Below are 17784 nucleotides of genomic sequence, written 5' to 3' on the forward strand. Positions count from 1 at the left end.
AAACCCGCCCGGGACTGGAGGTTACCCTGGCGCCAGCGGAGGAGCGGAGCACCGGGTCTACTGCAGCTGCTGGCACTTGGCTCCAGCTCACACTCCCGGTTCTGTTTCTCGGGTCCGCGTTCCCCGCGCGACCGTCGTGTGGCGGCTCCCTGCGTTGACGCAAGGGTCCTGGTCGATGGCTGCGCCGGGGTGGGGGCGCTGGGTCCTCGGCCTCGGGCCCCTCCTGCTCCAGGTCTTCCTCCCTTTCCAGCTGGTCGCAGGGCGCTGGGGTCCGGAGGGCGCGGGGGGCGGCGTGCGCCGAGGTGAGCCTGGGCGGCGGAGGGCGGTCTGGGGCGTTCGCCCTCGAAGCGGGCGGAGGGGCTCGGAGCGGGCGGAGTGCGGCTGGCTGGGACCTCGGGGCGGCCGGGGCAGCTCCACGCCGGTACCCGGAGGTTGCAGCCGTCACGGAAAACCTTGTAACCGAGGGCGGTTATATTCTTCTCCTGGGGGCTTGGAGTGAGGTTTCAGCCTAAATGCTCAGATGTGTTTATTTAAATGTAGAGAAAAGGCCACTTTGACTTTTGTTCCATGACTCTCATCAGTCTGGGTGACTTAGTATATATATACTTCGATACAACTTTTTCAATAAAAGATGCCCTCGTTATCCATCAGGGCTTTACTTTCTTGGTTTCAACTGGGTTTCCCACGTTGTTACTTTATTCTCAGACGAGTATGGAGGCTCCTTCATACTTGCCTGTGAATAAAGGGGGGTCGAACACCCCACTGTGAATAAAGTGGGGTGAATAAAGAGTCGAACACGACTGAGCGTTGCGCTCGCACACACAAGGCTCCTTGGGTTTAATACTAGGGATTAGGGTTTGATCTGATTTGATTTACCGCTTGTCCCTGTCCTCTAACTTGACCCTTGGCGTTTCAAATCTTTCCTTTTGCCGATGATGAAAAGTGTGAATTGTGTAAGACTGGGGAGCGGACTAACTTGGCTGCAGAGCTATATCCATCCTGAATTCTTCCTTAGCATCTTGGAATAGAGTTTTTTCTTCTAGCCTTCTCTAGTTTAAAATGTTTGGGACAGGAATAGAAACAAAAGAAAATGCTTAGTACTTTTTCAAATTGAAAGCTTTAGAAAGTTTGTCAGCCCTCTCAATACCTTGAAGAAAAAATACTACCGCTTATGGAGCGCCTGTAGTGTGATCGCCTGGAGAAGGGAATGGCTACCCACTCCAGTATTCTTGCCTTGAGAATTCCATGGACAGGACCCTGGCAGTCTACAGTCCATGGGGTGGCAGAGTCAGACACGACTGAGCGACTAACACGCACAAGTTCCGTTAAGCAGGAGATAAAAGCTGAAGTTCACTACGCCAGTATTTCAGTTTTTATGAGTAAGGAAACTTTATTTGGGTATAAGCAGAACCTTTTCTTGTCTTTCCTTCCTTAAGGTTTTAAAACTCTGATTCCTGATTCTAGGAAGTGATAATCTTGAAGACTAGAATTATTTATTGCAGGATGTGTTGCTTTACAGTGACTGTAGAGAAATAATTAGGTGAAGGATGATTTAAACAAATAAAATCTGGTGCAGAAGGTGTCATAATTTAACAGAAAGAAAGGAGTGTGATTTTGGAGACAGGCAAACCTGGGTTCAAATTATGACACTTGTGTATCTTCACTTGGACAATCTTGTCTCATCTGTCCTCCTCCTTTGAAAAACGGATGATACTGCTTACCTCTCAGTTGTTTTCAGGATTAAATAATACACGTGAAATGCCAAGCACTGTGCCTGACACTAGAAAATAGTAGTCTCTATGCCTTTTGGAGAAAGTGGATAACTATCATGTTGTATTACATTTATATATATATTTTTTCTCTTGGTCCCACATGAGCTTCTTAAGAACTGTGATCTTATCCTGTGTATCTTTGTATCTCTTGAGACCTAGCTTATTGTAGCAGTCCAGTAAATGTTGGTGGATGAATGATGGAACAGTAAGATCTCTCTGGATATCAGTTTCCTCATCTGTAAGATGAGTGAGCATTAAAGGCTTCCCTCTCTAGCTCTAAAATTCCAAGAAACTGTTGCTTTTAGCACGTGATCATTTGAAGAGTAATGTTGAAAAGACAATGGAATTGCACACTGGCTAATTTATATGCTTTTGTGTAAAACTGCAGAAAGTGAAAGTCACTCAGTCGTGTCCGACTCTTTGCGACCCCATACAGTCCATGGAATTCTCCAGGCCAGGATACTAGAATACTGGAGTGGGCAGCCATTATTTCCTTCTCCAGGGGATCTTCCCAACCCAGGGATCAAACTCAGGTCTCCCACATTGCAGGTGGATTCTTTACCAGCTGAGCCACCACGGAAGCCCCAGAAGTACTCCATTAATTTGCTGTGTTTCCTTGGGCATATTGCTTGACCTTACTGAACCATTATTTCTCCATCTTTAAAATTAGAAAGTGATAATAGATTTCAGGTGCTTCCAATCATAATTAATTTTACATTTACATTTTATTGTTTTCATATTCATCCTAGGACCTTAATAACTCTTCCTTGTGGTTTCCTGAGAGCCAGTCTCTAGGAAAAGAAAATGTCTGGTCTGCCAGCTGCCATACTTATTTAACTGGTGGAAGGTCACGGAGCTATGAAAGAGTCTCAGGAGGCAATTTTGTCTATATTAAAGAGTAGATAATTAACCTAGTACATTAAAAGAATATAAACCTTTTAAACCGACCCGACCCTGATTAGGAGAGGGATTTATGGAAATTAGTCATTGGTCAGTTATATTTCTTAGCTGTATAGTTGTGAGACATTTTCAATGGTTGAAACTTTATTTGTAGTGACTGAGTTCTGTTTCATTCAAAGGGAAATAATTATATTGTGGAAAATGAGAGCTATGAAAGATTTTTTTCTCCTCACCTTTAGTCATTTTCATTAACATATTAAGAAGCTAATAAAATACACATATAGTGACTGTCCTCTTTACTCTTATTATGATTGCTGCTGCTGCTGCTGCTAAATCGCTTCAGTTGTGTCCAACTCTGTGCAACCTCATAGATGGCAGCCCACCAGGCTCCCCCGTCCCTGGGATTCTCCAGGCAGGAATACTGGAGTGGGTTGCCATTTCCTTCTCCAATGCATGAAAGTGAAAAGTGAAAGTGAAGTCGCTCAGTCATGTCCGACTCTTAGCGACCCCATGGACTGCAGCCTACCAGGCTCCTGCATTATTATGATTACATCCAAAAGAAGGTCGAGATGCATTATGTAAGGACACAGACTCTTCACACAGTTTAATTGAAAATAAAAATTATTTTTGTTTTCTTGCAAATGCTAAATATGCTCTGATTAGACTGAGCACCTGGAAGATAGGGTTTTATTTGTGTATCTCCTGATACGTTTCAGTACCTGAGTTTGTAAATGTAGCCTGTTGATGGAACCTTAAAAAGGTTTTCAATCATTTGTCAGAATAAGGCTTTTTCGACCTATAATGTACAAATTAGATCTAGTAAGTAATTTTTTATAATTAGGATATGAGTTTTTTAATACGTAATTTCACTACAGAACATTTTTCTCTAATAGCATTACATTTCTTCCCTAAAAAATTGGAATTAAATTCTTTCAGATGTAATTTTAAATTTAATATTAAATAAGCATGTCTTGACAATGAGAGTTGGTGAATATTCCTTTTGGAAAAAAGTTTACAAAATGCGTCTATAAAACTGCTCTCCAAAGTGGCAAAGGTGTGGTTTTATAATGGCAACAAGACAGAAGAGATTCTTTTTAACGGTCTTTTTCTGCTTGGTGACTAAAATTTTAATTTAAATGTTTTGTTTCCGCTTTGGGGACGCCTGATATCATTTCTTCTAACGGTGTTTGATTCAGTGACCACATGCTCCTTTCTTCTAAAGGAGAATTATAGTCTTTTGCCAATAAAAATAGGAATTAAATATGAATATTTGAATTCTGACAAAAAGAACAATATAACCTTTTAAAGTTAATGAATTATTTTTGGCTCTGCTGGGTCTTCATTGCTGCTCGTGGGTTGTCCCTAGTTGGGGCGAGCAGGGGCTTCTCTGCAATTGCAGTGCTTCTCATCGCTGTAGCTTCTCATTGCGGGGCATGGGCTCTAGAGTGCTCATGGCACATGGGCTGAGCCTCACGGCCATGTGGAATCTTCCCAGACCACAAGATGCCTGTAGTACCGGCTGAAAAATATCTCCAGATATTGTCAAATGGTTCTTTGGAGCAAAATTGTCTCCCTTTTTCCCCACCCTTGAGAATCACTGCTCTTAGTCTTATATACCAGGGCTTCTCAAACTTTAATGCACACAAGAATCCTCTGGGGATGTTAGAATTGCAGCACTGATTCAGAGACATGGGCTGAGCTTCTGCATTTCTAACAAGCGCCTGGGTGGTGAATGCTCCTGGTCAGAGTACCACACACTGCGTAGCAACGTTGCAGACAGTTTCCCATTCATAGAAAGTGGGTGGATTCTCAAGAGGATGCAATGATAGTAATTATGAAAATAGAGGATTTACAATGAACTGTAGCCCAAACAGGAGAAGACTAATAAGAAGTAAGCTCCATCCCACCAGCCTAACAAATAGAGCCATTTTCCTTTTTCATGTTTCTCCCAGGCCCCACTACTCATTCATATTTGGTCAGTCCTAAGGAGGAATTTTGCAAGAGTCTTATCAAGGTCACACAGGCTATAGTGAGCTGAGGCAACTTCATGTTCTGGCGGCTGTTTTAGTTCATGACACTGGAAATATATTAGCTCATAATACATATTTATTGCCTGTTGAGAGGTTTGTGGTGTCAAATTACGATAGTGAACCCTGCATTTATTCAATATGATGATGCTTAAACTTTTAAAGTGTGCAAGTTGTCTCTTTTTGAAAACTATTGACTAGACCTAAATTTAACACCACCTAAGGTCATTTTCTTACAGCCAGTGTTCTGAGAGTCAGGGCAAGATGTTAAATTAGGTTTACTAAAGCATATCAGTTACAGAGAAACTTTATCCAATACTTCTGTGATAAAAATCAATAGAAAATATAATGAAAATCCTTGAGTGAAAAAAAAAAAACCTCTGCATTTCATTTATAACACTTAAAATAATGATTGGTAAGCATGCCTACTTGCCACATTGACAATGTTGGATATAGTATGCATTTCTTCTCATTTACAAAATGGTTGATTATGTTCACTTTTTTACCTTGCTATTGCTTAAAATAGACCTCTTTGGACTGCAGCAGAGAGGATCTTTTAAAAAGTATATAAGACACTTTTTGTTAACTTAAAAAAATACAAGGAGACTTGTAGGGGAAGATTACTCCAGGAATGTCTTAATTATGAATTGAGGGTATATAATATATATCACTCTTACAAACTTTTTAGATATATTATTTCATTCTATGATGACCTGTAAAGAAGAAATGGAAAGCTATTGGCAGTAACCAGCAAAATTGAAAACGTGTACCCTTGACTCAGCACTTCTACTTCTGAGAGTAGGTGTCATGGAAGTCCTTGTATTAATACAAGGATTTAACTTGTATGTTAACTACAGCATTTTTTCACTGTAGCACTGTAAGAAATAATCAAAAGCTAACAACAGTATAAATGCCTACCAGTGGTGAGAGCTTACATAAATTATGATACAGCCATAACCCAGACCACTTCATGTCTTATGAGGAAAGCATGGAGATGGATGGATGTACATTGACATAGAGAATTGAATGAAAAAAAAAGCAAGTCGCAAAACTTAAAAAAGAAAACATTTGTTCTTCCTCTGTGTGTGAGTGCATTTTAAGATGGCCACACAACAAACTTAAAAGTGGTTAGCCTTGGAGGAAGGGAGATAAAGAGGAGGAAATGGACAGTTTCTACTTTTCATGTGCTTTTGGTTGGAATCTTGACAGTGATCATACGTGACTTTTGTAATGAAAGTATTATTTTGAGAAGAACAGAGACAAATCTGGGTCCTAGTTCTACCTCTGCTGCCTTCTAGCTACTGTTAGACCAGTGATTCTTAAAGATTCTTCTTAAATCTTTAGCATCTGCTACAACTCTGGTATATTAGAGCCTAACATGTGATACCCAGTTTAGTTTATTCTTTCATTCATTCAGCAAATGTTGAGTGGCTGCTTCCTGTGTCAGTCTTGGTGCCAGAGGTAGAGCAGAAAACTCTGGTGCCTGGCTTCCTGGGGGACATACTGAAGACAAATTTGCATATTTATTTACTTTCATCAGATCATACTATTAAACAGTATGGCTGTGCAGAGAACACCCCACAATGTGAAGGGCACTCCCTGCAAATGAGAATATGGCTGCAGCCCTGAAGTCTGACACAGCGTTACTCAACACTATTGAGTTTGGGCTGGATAAATCTTTGTCATAGGGGCTGTCCTGTGCACTACTGGTGGCTCAGATAGAAAAGAATCTGCCTGCAACGTGGGAGACCCAGGTTCAATTCCTGGGTAAGGAAGATCCCCTGGAGATGGATATGGCAACACACTCCAGTATTCTTGCCTGGAGAATTCTATGGACAGAGGAGCCTGGCAGGCTATAACCCATGGGATCGCAGAGTCGTACATGACTAAGTGACCAACAGACACACCGTGCCCAACAGGATGTTTGGTAGCATCCCTGGCTTCCATCCACTGCTCACACCGCCCCCTCCATGTGACAGTTCAAAACATCACCAAACATTTTCAACATTTTTCCAACAGATAGTCTTGTTTTATTTAAGTAAGTTAGAAAGTGGGGACACATGAATTTAATACCTAATTACTGGTGCCAAGTATTCAAATCACAGTTTTCAGCTTTGCAGTTTTGCATCCTTTCTTAATCACCATACTAAAATTAAGGATCAAGCTGACATTTCTTTGAAAATATGTGTGGTTTCAGTAAGTAACTTAAAAGTGAAACTTTTTTGATAAGTCATTCTTTTAATTCCTCAAACTTGAGACGATACCAGAGTAATGCTACTTGAGGAGTTACAGATGGATTTGTGAAACCCAAATTTCAATCTCACAGAGTTAATAACAGTATACATATTGTACCTTTTATGTATTCAATTTAGTTTTTTCTGTCATTATATTTTTAACTACTTCAGAAGAATTGTCCATTAGTTTTTTGTTCTTATTCTTGTCCTACTTTTAGTGTGTTTCACTGCTAGGTTCTCTTTGTTTTTCTGAGATAATGTGATTCATGTGCTATTAGTAGGTTGGTATTCTAATTATTATTATTAGCTGTAAAGGGTAGAGACTTGAGGAGAGCTTTTCACTGAACTGTCATTGCAGTGTTGAGGGTGCCCAGTGCCACAGATATGTTATTCCTTCATTATTATTATTTTTTTTTTGTGCAAGTTTCCATTTTCTGTGGTATTCTATAGGGAGATGATCTTTGTTAGGCTATCAGGAAAGTTTTATGTAGAAATCAGAGCTCTACAGGCAGTAATTGCTTTGTGATAGTACTTTGGTGTATTTGCCTTTTGAGGTCTATCAGTTATCCTTACTTTAGCAGTCATTTATAGGCGAATAAGAATGACTGTGCTGGTACTTACAGGCACAGTTTTACTTAATCCTCACAATAACCTTATTAGGTTGGTGTTGTTTTAGACCAGTTTTACAGATGATAAAACTAATATGCAAAGAAGTTATATCTCCAGGTCAGACAATAAGTATTAGAAGATAGATAGAACCCAACTCGTGGACTTAAAATCTACTAGTTCTTAGCCAGCATGTTATATTGCCTCTCTTCATACTCAAATCTGAGTAGCACAAGGCCTCTCTACCTTTAAAAAGATGTCTAGTGGGACTCTTAATCCTTAATAGTGAACTTCTGTAGCTCTTGTGACAGTTGCTTTCACAACCAAGGATGAAATTCTGAATTACTAGAAATAAATGGAAATTGTCAGATGGTATTAACTTCTTCATCTGTTCAGGTATGCATTCAACACACAGACCATCTGCTCTGTGCCAGTATGTTGTTAGGACCTGGGGTTGTTGTTCAGTCGCTCAGTCGTGTCTGACTCTTTGCAACTCCATGGACTGCATCACACCAGGCTTCCCTGTCCTTCACCACCTCCCAGAGTTTGCTCAAACTCATGTCCATTGAGTTGGTGATGCCATCCAACCATCTCATCCTCTGTCAGCCCCTTCTCCTCCTGCCTTCAATCTTTCCCAGCATTAGGGTCTTTTCCAATCAATTGGCTCTTTACACCAGGTGGCCAAAGTATTGGAGCTTCAGCTTCAGCATCAGTCCTTCCTTTTCCTGAATATTCAGGACTGATTTGCTTTAGGATTGACTGGTTTGATCTCCTTGCTGTCCAGGAGACTCTCAAGAGTCTTACCCAGCACCACTGTTCAAAGGCATCAGTTCTTTGGTACTCAGCCTTTTTTATTGTCCAGCTCTCACATTTGTAAATGACTACTAGAAAAAGCATAGCTTTAAGGGTCCCAATTTCTCCACATTTTAACCAAAAAACATGTTATTATCTGTATTACTTATTATAGCCATCTTAGGGGGTATGACATGGTATCTCATAGCTAAAGGTTTTGAACATCTTTTCGTGTAATTATTGGCCCTTCTTTCACTTGCTCCTTGGAGGAAAAGCAATGACCAAACTAGACAGCATATTAAAAAACAGAGACATTACTTTGCCAACAAAGGTCCATCTAGTCAAAGCTATGGTTTTTCCAGTAGTCATGTATGGATGTGAGAGTTGAACTATGAAGAAAGCTGAAGAATTGACTCTTGAGAGTCCCTTGGACTGCAAGGAGATCAAACCAGTCAATCCTAAAGCAAATCAGTCCTGAATATTCAGGAAAAGGAAGGACTGATGCTGAAGCTGAAACTCCAATACTTTGGCCACCTGATGTAAAGAGCCAATTGATTGGAAAAGACCCTAATGCTGGGAAAGATTGAAGTCAGGAGGAGAAAGGGACAACACAGGATGAGATGGTTAGATGGCATCACTGACTCGATGGACATGAGTTTGAGCAAGCTCCAGGAGTTGGTATCGGACAGGAAAGTCTGGCGTGCTGCAGTCCATAGGATTGCAAAGAGTTGGACACGACTGAGTGACTGAACTGAACTGAACTATCTGTTTTTAAATTGATTAGGTTATTGAGTCTTTTATTATTCAAGTCCCTTGTCAGATGTATAATTTACAAATTATTTCTCCTGTTTCTCTCTTTAAGTAGTAAGGGAAGAAAAGCTACTCTTAACTTAGTACTGTGATCAGCACTAAGTATAATGCTGTAGGAATGCCAAACTAAAGAAATGATTCCTGCATTCCAGGACATTGGTTTCCTGGAGACCCATGACTTATGTGACATAATTGAAAAATAGTGCAGAGCAATACAGCAAGTCCCTTACATATGAACCTTCAGGTTGTGAACTTTTAAGATGTGAACGTGCCCCTGTATGCCAACTGTTGTACTGTACTTCTATATTTTCAAGGTACTCTAAGATGAAAAATATTTTATTTTTTGTGTTTGTTTCTTATGTATTATTTGTGTGCAAAGTATTATAAACCTACTCAGTACAGTACTATTCAGCTGTGTTAGTTGGATATCTAGGCTAACTTTGTTAGACTTACCAACAAATTTGACTTATGAGTACACCCTCAGAACAGAACTCATTCATATGTAGGGTACTTTCTGTATAGTAATTGCCACAGGATTCCTAGGAACCTAGGTTGAAAGCGATTGCTTTAAAGTATTTATTTTGAGTAGGATGAGCAAATGTTAATTATTCACAACAAATTTTTAAAAATAATTTTTTAGTTTGATTCAGTTTCTATAGAAGTTAGCTTATATATAGTATCACATTTTCTGAATCAGTCCTTACTACTAGATGGTAAATGTGGATTTACCTGTCTTTGAGTACTAGTGCATTTCCAGCATTTGGCATAGTGCCTGATACAAGGCATATTCTGTTAAATGTTTGTTGAATGAATGAGCAAACATTGGTGGGGCTTGAGCTGTCAGGGGATATAACCTTAAACCTCTTTTCCAGTTGTCATGAGGTGGAAGAAATTAATGTGGAAAGAGGAAGAGGCTGCGGGGATCTGAGCTCTGCCGCTGATGAGCTCTGTAGCGCTGGCCTTTCTGGTCTATATCCTCATTTGTTAAGTATGGGGATGTGCTGGATCATCTCCTTCTTAATATTTTGGGGTTTATGAGCAGTATAAACTGAAAACACTTAGAACCAGATGAAGAAACATAGCCTCTAAGTAGAGTGTGAGTGCACCATTAAGTTTCTGTGCTAAAATACCATGGACCTTTGCACCTATCATTTCTGTAACATTGAACTAGGAAACTGTTATTTCTAGTATTGGATGTACTGAGAAGGTGTTCACAAGGTAGCACCTTAAGGGTTCCCATTAAGTAGAATGATTATCATTTTATTTATTTATACCCTATCTACTTTCTTTCAAACAAAATTTAAGGTGGCAATTCGAGTTAGTATTTTTTTTCCCCTAAGACAAAGTTTCCTTCAGTTCAGTTCAGTCCAGTTGCTCAGTCGTGTCCAACTCTTTGCGACCCCATGAATCGCAGCACACCAGGCCTCCCTGTCCATCACCAACTCCTGGAGTTCACCCAGACTCACGTCCATCGAGTCAGTGATGCCATCCAGCCATCTCATCCTCTGTCGTCCCCTTCTCCTCTTGCCCCCAATCCCTCCCAGCATCAGAGTCTTTTCCAATGAGTCAACTCTTCACATGAGGTGACCAAAGTACTGGAGTTTCAGCTTTAGCATCATTCCTTCCAAAGATATCCCAGGGCTGATCTCCTTCAGAATGGACTGGTTGGATCTCCTTACAGTCCAAGGGACTCTCACGAGTCTTCTCCAACACCACAGTTCAAAAGCATCAATTCTTCGGTGCTCAGCCTTCTTCACAGTCCAACTCTCACATCCATACATGACCACAGGAAAAACCATAGCCTTGACTAGACGGACCTTTGTTGGCAAAGTAATGTCTCTGCTTTTGAATATGCTGTCTAGGTTGGTCATAACCTTCCTTCCGAGGAGTAAGCATCTTTTAATTTCATGGCTGCAATCACCATCTGCAGTGATTTTGGAGCCCAAAAAAATACAGTCTGACACTGTTTCCACTGTTTCCCCATCTATTTCCCATGAAGTGATGGGACCAGATGCCATGATCTTCGTTTTCTGAATGTTGAGCTTTAAGCCAACTTTTTCACTCTCCACTTTCACTTTCATCAAGAGGCTTTTTAGTTCCTCTTCACTTTCTGCCATAAGAGTGGTGTCATCTGCATATCTGAGGTTATTGATATTTCTCCCGGCAATCTTGATTCCAGCTTGTGTTTCTTCCTGTCCAGCGTTTCTCATGATGTACTCAGCATATAAGTTAAATAAGCACGGTGGCAATATACAGCCTTGACGTACTCCCTTTCCTATTTGGAACCAGTCTGTTGTTCCATGTACAGTTCTAACTGTTGCTTCCTGACCTGCCTACACATTTCTCAAGAGGCAGGTCAGGTGGTCTGGTATTCCCATCTCTTTCAGAATTTCCCACAGTTTATTGTGAGCCACACAGTCAAAGGCTTTGGCATAGTCAATAAAGCAGAAATAGATGTTTTTATGGAACTCTCTTGCTTTTTCCATGATCCAGCGGATGTTGGCAATTTGACCTCTAGTTCCTCTGCCTTTTCTAAAACCAGCTTGAACATCAGGAAGTTCACGGTTCATGTATTGCTGAAGCCTGGCTTGGAAATTTTGAGCATTACTTTACTAGCATGTGAGATGAGTGCAATTGTGCGGTAGTTTGAGCCTTCTTTGGCATTGCCTTTCTTTGGGATTGGAATGAAAACTGACCTTTTCCAGTCCTGTGGCCACTGCTGAGTTTTCCAAATTTGCTGGCATATTGAGTGCAGCACTTTTACAGCATCATCTTTCAGTATTTGAAATAGCTCAACTGGAATTCCATCATCTCCACTAGCTTTGGTTGTAGTGATGCTTTCTAAGGCCCACTTGACTTCACATTCCAGGATTTCTGGCTCTAGGTCAGTGATCACACCATCATGATTATCTGGGTCATGTAGATCTTTTTTGTACAGTTCTTCTGTGTATTCTTGCCACCTCTTCTTAATATCTTCTGCTTCTGTTAGGTCCATACCATTTCTGTCCTTTATCGAGCCCATCTTTGCATGAAATGTTCCCTTGGTATCTCTAATTTTCTTGAAGAGATCTCTAGTCTTTCCCATTCTGTTGTTTTCCTCTATTTCTTTGCATTGATCGCTGAGGAAGGCTTTCTTATCTCTTCTTGCTGTTCTTTGGAACTCTGACAGAATGTGGTCCACTGGAGAAGGGAATGGCAAACCACTTCAGTATTCTTGCCTTGAGAACCCCATGAACAGTATGAGAAGGCAAAATGATAGGATACTGAAAGAGGAACTCCCCAGGTCAGTAGGTGCCCAATATGCTACTGGAGATCAGTGGAGAAATAACTCCAGAAAGAATGAAGGGATGGAGCCAAAGCAAAAACAATACCCAGCTGTGGATGTGACTGGTGATAGAAGCAAGGTCCGATGCTGTAAAGAGCAATATTGCATAGGAACCTGGAATGTCAGGTCCATGAATCAAGGCAAATTGGAAGTGGTCAAACAGGAGATGGCAAGAGTGAATGTCGACATTCTAGGAATGAGCGAACTGAAATTGACTGGAAGGGGTGAATTTAACTCAGATGACCATTATATCTACTACTGTGGGCAGGAATCCCTCAGAAGAAATGGAGTAGCCATCATGGTCAACAAAAGAGTCCGAAACACAGTACTTGGATGCAATCTCAAAAACGACAGAATGATCTCTGTTCGTTTCCAAGGCAAACCATTCAATATCACAGCAATCCAAGTCTATGCCCCAACCAGTAACGCTGAAGAAGCTGAAGTTGAACGGTTCTATGAAGACCTACAAGACCTTTTAGAACTAACACCCAAAAAGATGTCCTTTTCATTGTAGGGGACTGGAATGCAAAAGTAGGAAGTCAAGAAACACCTGGAGTGACAGGCAAATTTGGCCTTGGAATACGGAATGAAGCAGGACAAAGACTAATAGAGTTTTGCCAAGAAAATGCACTGGTCATAGCAAACACCCTCTTCCAACAACACGAGAGAAGGCTCTACACATGGACATCACCAGATGGTCAACACCCAAATCAGATTGATTATATTCTTTGCAGCCAAAGATGGAGAAGCTCTATACAGTCAGCAAAAACAAGACCAGGAGCTGACTGTGGCTCAGATCATGAACTCCTTATTGCCAAATTCAGACTTAAATTGAAGAAAGTAGGGAACACCACTAGACCATTCAGGTATGACCTAAATCAGATCCCTTATGATTATACAGTGGAAGTGAGAAATAGATTTAAGGGCCTAGATCTGATAGAGTGCCTGATGAACAATGGAATGAGGTTCGTGACATTGTACAGGAGACAAGGATCAAGACCATCCCCATGGAAAAGAAATGCAAAAAAGCAAGATGGCTGTCTGGGGAGGCCTTACAAATAGCTGTGAAAAGAAGAGAAGCGAAAAGCAAAGGAGAAAAGTTTTCTTAGATGCTATTAAAAAACATTTAAAAAAATTTTTTAGGACCTACTGTATAGCACAGGGAACTAGACACGGTATCTTGTAATAACCTAAAATGGAAAAGGAACTTCCCTCAACAGCATTTCTGGACACAAACCTCATGGTTCTGAAAAGTCTCTCAGAAATTCAGTGCCTGGCATAGATGTTTTCACTATACACATGATATACATGACCATCCAATATTTACCCAATCCCATCAGAGTGTTATCGCTGTCTTTTAAACAACCTTAAAGTTTTGGTGTTTCAGAGACTATAACATTTTAAAATAGAATTAGAATAGGAGAAACTGGTCAATAATGCTATTTTAACTTTAACCTCTGAAATTAACAGCTTTTAAACATTACAGAGAATGACTCCTTCGTGTATAACATTCTAATTGAATCGCAATAGCCCCAATACTGTGCATTTCAGCAGGAGACTTTTACAGAGGCGTGGCACAAACTTATGGTATTTATAGGTTAGATCAAAGAGCTTAAATAGCCTAGGGAAGCAAGACATAAACTCTGAAGACTGAGCTGCTCTATTAATTAAGGAATAGGCAGTGAGAGAAAATCCGAGGATGGATTTCCTCTAGCTAAAATAACTAGATACTTTTTAATAGCTCTACATAGAAAACATGGTCTCTCATAACAAAAAGAGATTTTGTGAAAGTGCTAATTTTCTGTCAAATCATTTTTTCAGGTTAGAGAAAGATCAACACTAGCTACTCCAAACCTGCAATATATACTTTATGATAAACAAGCCATTGACATTTTGTTTTAAATAAGTGTTTTTTCTTTGTAAAATCATGAGTTTTGAGTAAATATCATCCTTGAATTTCACGGATTCCACATTTCCTAACAGATACTCCAGTGTCCATAAAACACTAAAAACCCATTTCTTTAAAGAGACATATTTAAACTCAGTAGAAGTGTAAACATTACTATGATCCATAAATCTAATTAATCTTTGGCTATGGCATCTCACACTTTTAAAATTTTGTCTTTTTTTTTAAGTCTTGAACCCTAAGGTAATTGTATACAATGTGTAGCAAAGATATGACAAAGCTGAATAATTTACTCAATATTTTTGTGTCCGTATATATTAAATGCATGTAAATTAAAGCATGCAGTTCATGGGGTCTCAAGGAGTTGGATACGATATAGTGACTGAACAACACCACAAATTAAAGCACATTTATTTTGTATTTATGCTGCATGCTAAGTTGCTTAGTCGTATCCGACTCTTTGCAACCAAGTGGACTATAGCCTGCCAGGCTCCTTTGTCCATGGGTTTCTGCAGGCAAGAATACTGGAGTGGGTTGCCATTTCCTTTTCCAGGGATCTTCCAGACTCAGGGATTGAAGCACGTCTCTTATGTCTTCTGCATTGGCAGGTGGGTTCTTTACCACTGGCACCAGTTTACCAATACATTTTAATACATCTGTTTTCTAGGTTTGGAATTTTATGACAAGCAACCCCCCAGCCCTGGTAATTTAAAAGCTTTTGTTACTTAGATTTTAAATTACTCTGTGTTAAGTACTGAATGCTTCTTATGGAACTCAGCATATTTCCATGTGAATAATCTGATTTAACTAAGAAATATATCTGAGCCAGAGTGTCCCTCCTGGATCACAAACATTTATATTAATATTTTATATTAAAATCTCCTATGTCAATAGCCTAAATAATACTTTGTTGTTGTTCAGTCGCTCAGTCGTGTCCAGCTCTTTGTGACCCCATGGACTGCAGCATGCAGGCTTCCCTGTCCTTCACTATCTCCCAGAGTTTGCTCAAACTCATGTCCTTTGAGTCGATGATGCCATCCAACCATCTCATCCTCTGTCGCCCCCTTTGGTTCATTCGTAACGCTGAACTTTTTAAAAGTCTATGTGTTTCGTGGGAGAGAAGCCAATCCACTAACTTCTAAAAATTTGTTGTACAGGATTAGCTGAACCATCCGTTGTTGCCAAACACGAAGATAGTTTGTTTAAGGATTTATTTCAAGACTACGAAAGATGGGTTCGTCCTGTGGAACACCTGAATGACAGAATAAAAATAAAGTTCGGCCTCGCAATATCTCAGTTAGTGGATGTGGTAGGTGTGCGCGTCATTATGTATTCGTTTCACACAGGTTTATGCAGAGCGTCTTGTGCACGCAAGCCCGTGCCAGGCCACAGAGATAACGGGTGAATGAACACGGCCGTTGTCCTCAAGGAGCTCACCAGGGAAAAACAATGATTACACCGCAGACACAGGAATACTGTATGTTTATGTAATCTGGTAGAGTTTAGAAATCATTTTATCTCATTTGGTGATTAAAATAGGCCTATTCTTAATAAATTCGAAGTGATTAAATATTTTATATGGAAGTTTCTCCTTAAATGTGTTTTAAAAATATGACCAAAAGATCAAAATTTTAAAAGAAAAAATCCAAGAGTTAGAGTTGTAGATTTTTAGAACCAAAAAGGATCTCAACAGATTATTGCTTCAGTATCACACTTACAACGTTTCTGAGATCGTTTCATGTGAGATTTACCAGGAAGTAAATTCTCTTCATAAACTTGTTTTTGTTGTCAAGAGATTCTTTCTATTTTAAACTAAAAGGTTCACACTAATTTTCAAACTAGTTTCTTCTTGTTCTGATCATATTAATCAATATTTCCCTGTTGTGTTCCCAGAATAGTTGACAAGTATGTGTGTGTGTGTGTGTGTTGGTGTGTATAATGTAAGTGTGCCTTTATTTTCTGATTATAGAAGCAGTGCATAGTTTTTGGAAAGAGTTTTGAAAGTTCAAAAAAATACAAATAAGAAAACAAAAATTGACTGTAATTCTACCACCCAGAGGTGACCACTGGTCATGTTTTGTTGTATTTCTTGCCAGTTTTTTCTTTATGAGTATGTTATAAAATTGTGATATTATTTTAGATATAATTTTGATTACTACTTTTTCCCCTATTGTTATGTGATGAACATTTTTTATGTTAATACATAATCTTTAAATTAATTTTTAATGGCTATATTTAATTTATAATTTATTTTAAACATTCTTTTATAATAGCAGAAACTTTTGTAAAATTGTTCCCGATTTTTCCTATTATAAATGACAATGATGAATATATTTGTACATAATAAGCAAGGAAGGTGGTGAATCAAAAGATATACAGTTTTTGAAGTCTGTTGATTAATATAGGTCACCTCATTCCTTCCAGAAAGATCAATCAATATGGATTCTGTGCTTGATCCTTTGCAGGGCAATCCAGGGAGATTTTAAATATAAATTAAAAATAGGGAAGTAGGATGTAGTTACTAGGACTTGCTTTCAACCTTTCTTTCCAGTTGGGATCGTGAGCATGTAAATGGAGTAAGGGTAGAACACTGCAGTACTAAAGCGTGATGTCACAGAAATCTGGCTATTCAGATCTTGGTGACTGAGACTATCAAAGAAGGCAGAGTGCTTGAGCTGGCCTTGTGCTAAGCATAGGATCTGGCACGCAGAGAAGAAAGCACTTTAATAACAAGGAACAGTATGATTACGTAAGTGATGCTAAGCCTTTTTGTTGAGCGGTTCAGATCAGTGGTGTGACTGGACAGGAGAGGAGGTGGCGAGTGATACCTGGCTGCCACCATGCCTTTGCTCCTGCCGTCGCTGTTTGGGGGACTTTCCTTCTCAGCACAAGCCATTTTTCCTGCAAGGCCAAATTCGTCTGTCAGACTCTGAAATCCAAACTTCTGAAGACAGTCTCTCCTCTGATCCAGTTACACTGACTGGCACTCATGTGCTGCCTCCTCACTAAGGCAGAGTGAGCCTTAGTCCTTGTGTCTCTTCTAACATGGTGTCTGGCACAGAGTAAATGCTGAGTGAATGAGAGATCTGATGGGTAACAGACATGGTAAAAGCAGAACTTTAGGAAGATTAATACAAATACATGGCTTTGAGGAGGGAAAGATTAGAAGCTTGAGAGGCAAGTTAGAAGACCACATATAAGAAGGAACAGGACTTGACCACTGAGTATGGGGGGAGGCGTCTGATTCTGAAGCCTGGATGGTTAGAAGGGTAACCAATTGGAAAGTAAAACCTAGTTGTGATGGAGGCAGGACAGAGAAGATGATGGATTTGCTTTTGCTATGAGGCCATCATGGTGCATTCAAAAGAAAATGTTGGCGAGGCCCCTGGAAGGTCAAGTCTGGGTCTGAAGT

General features: G+C 39.9%; 1 protein-coding gene across 1 annotated transcript in view; it reads left to right on the forward strand.

Moving 5' to 3' along the window:
* Positions 1 to 17784, forward strand: part of CHRNA5 (cholinergic receptor nicotinic alpha 5 subunit) — a 27883-nt gene continuing 10099 nt past the window's right edge. Inside the window, 2 exon segments of the mRNA NM_174514.2 lie at positions 1 to 302; positions 15530 to 15681. Of these exon segments, the coding sequence (NP_776939.1) occupies positions 176 to 302; positions 15530 to 15681 (279 nt within the window). The 5' untranslated portion in view covers positions 1 to 175.

This window comes from Bos taurus, chromosome 21 (assembly GCF_002263795.3).
Source record: "Bos taurus isolate L1 Dominette 01449 registration number 42190680 breed Hereford chromosome 21, ARS-UCD2.0, whole genome shotgun sequence".
Taxonomy (NCBI): domain Eukaryota; kingdom Metazoa; phylum Chordata; class Mammalia; order Artiodactyla; family Bovidae; genus Bos; species Bos taurus.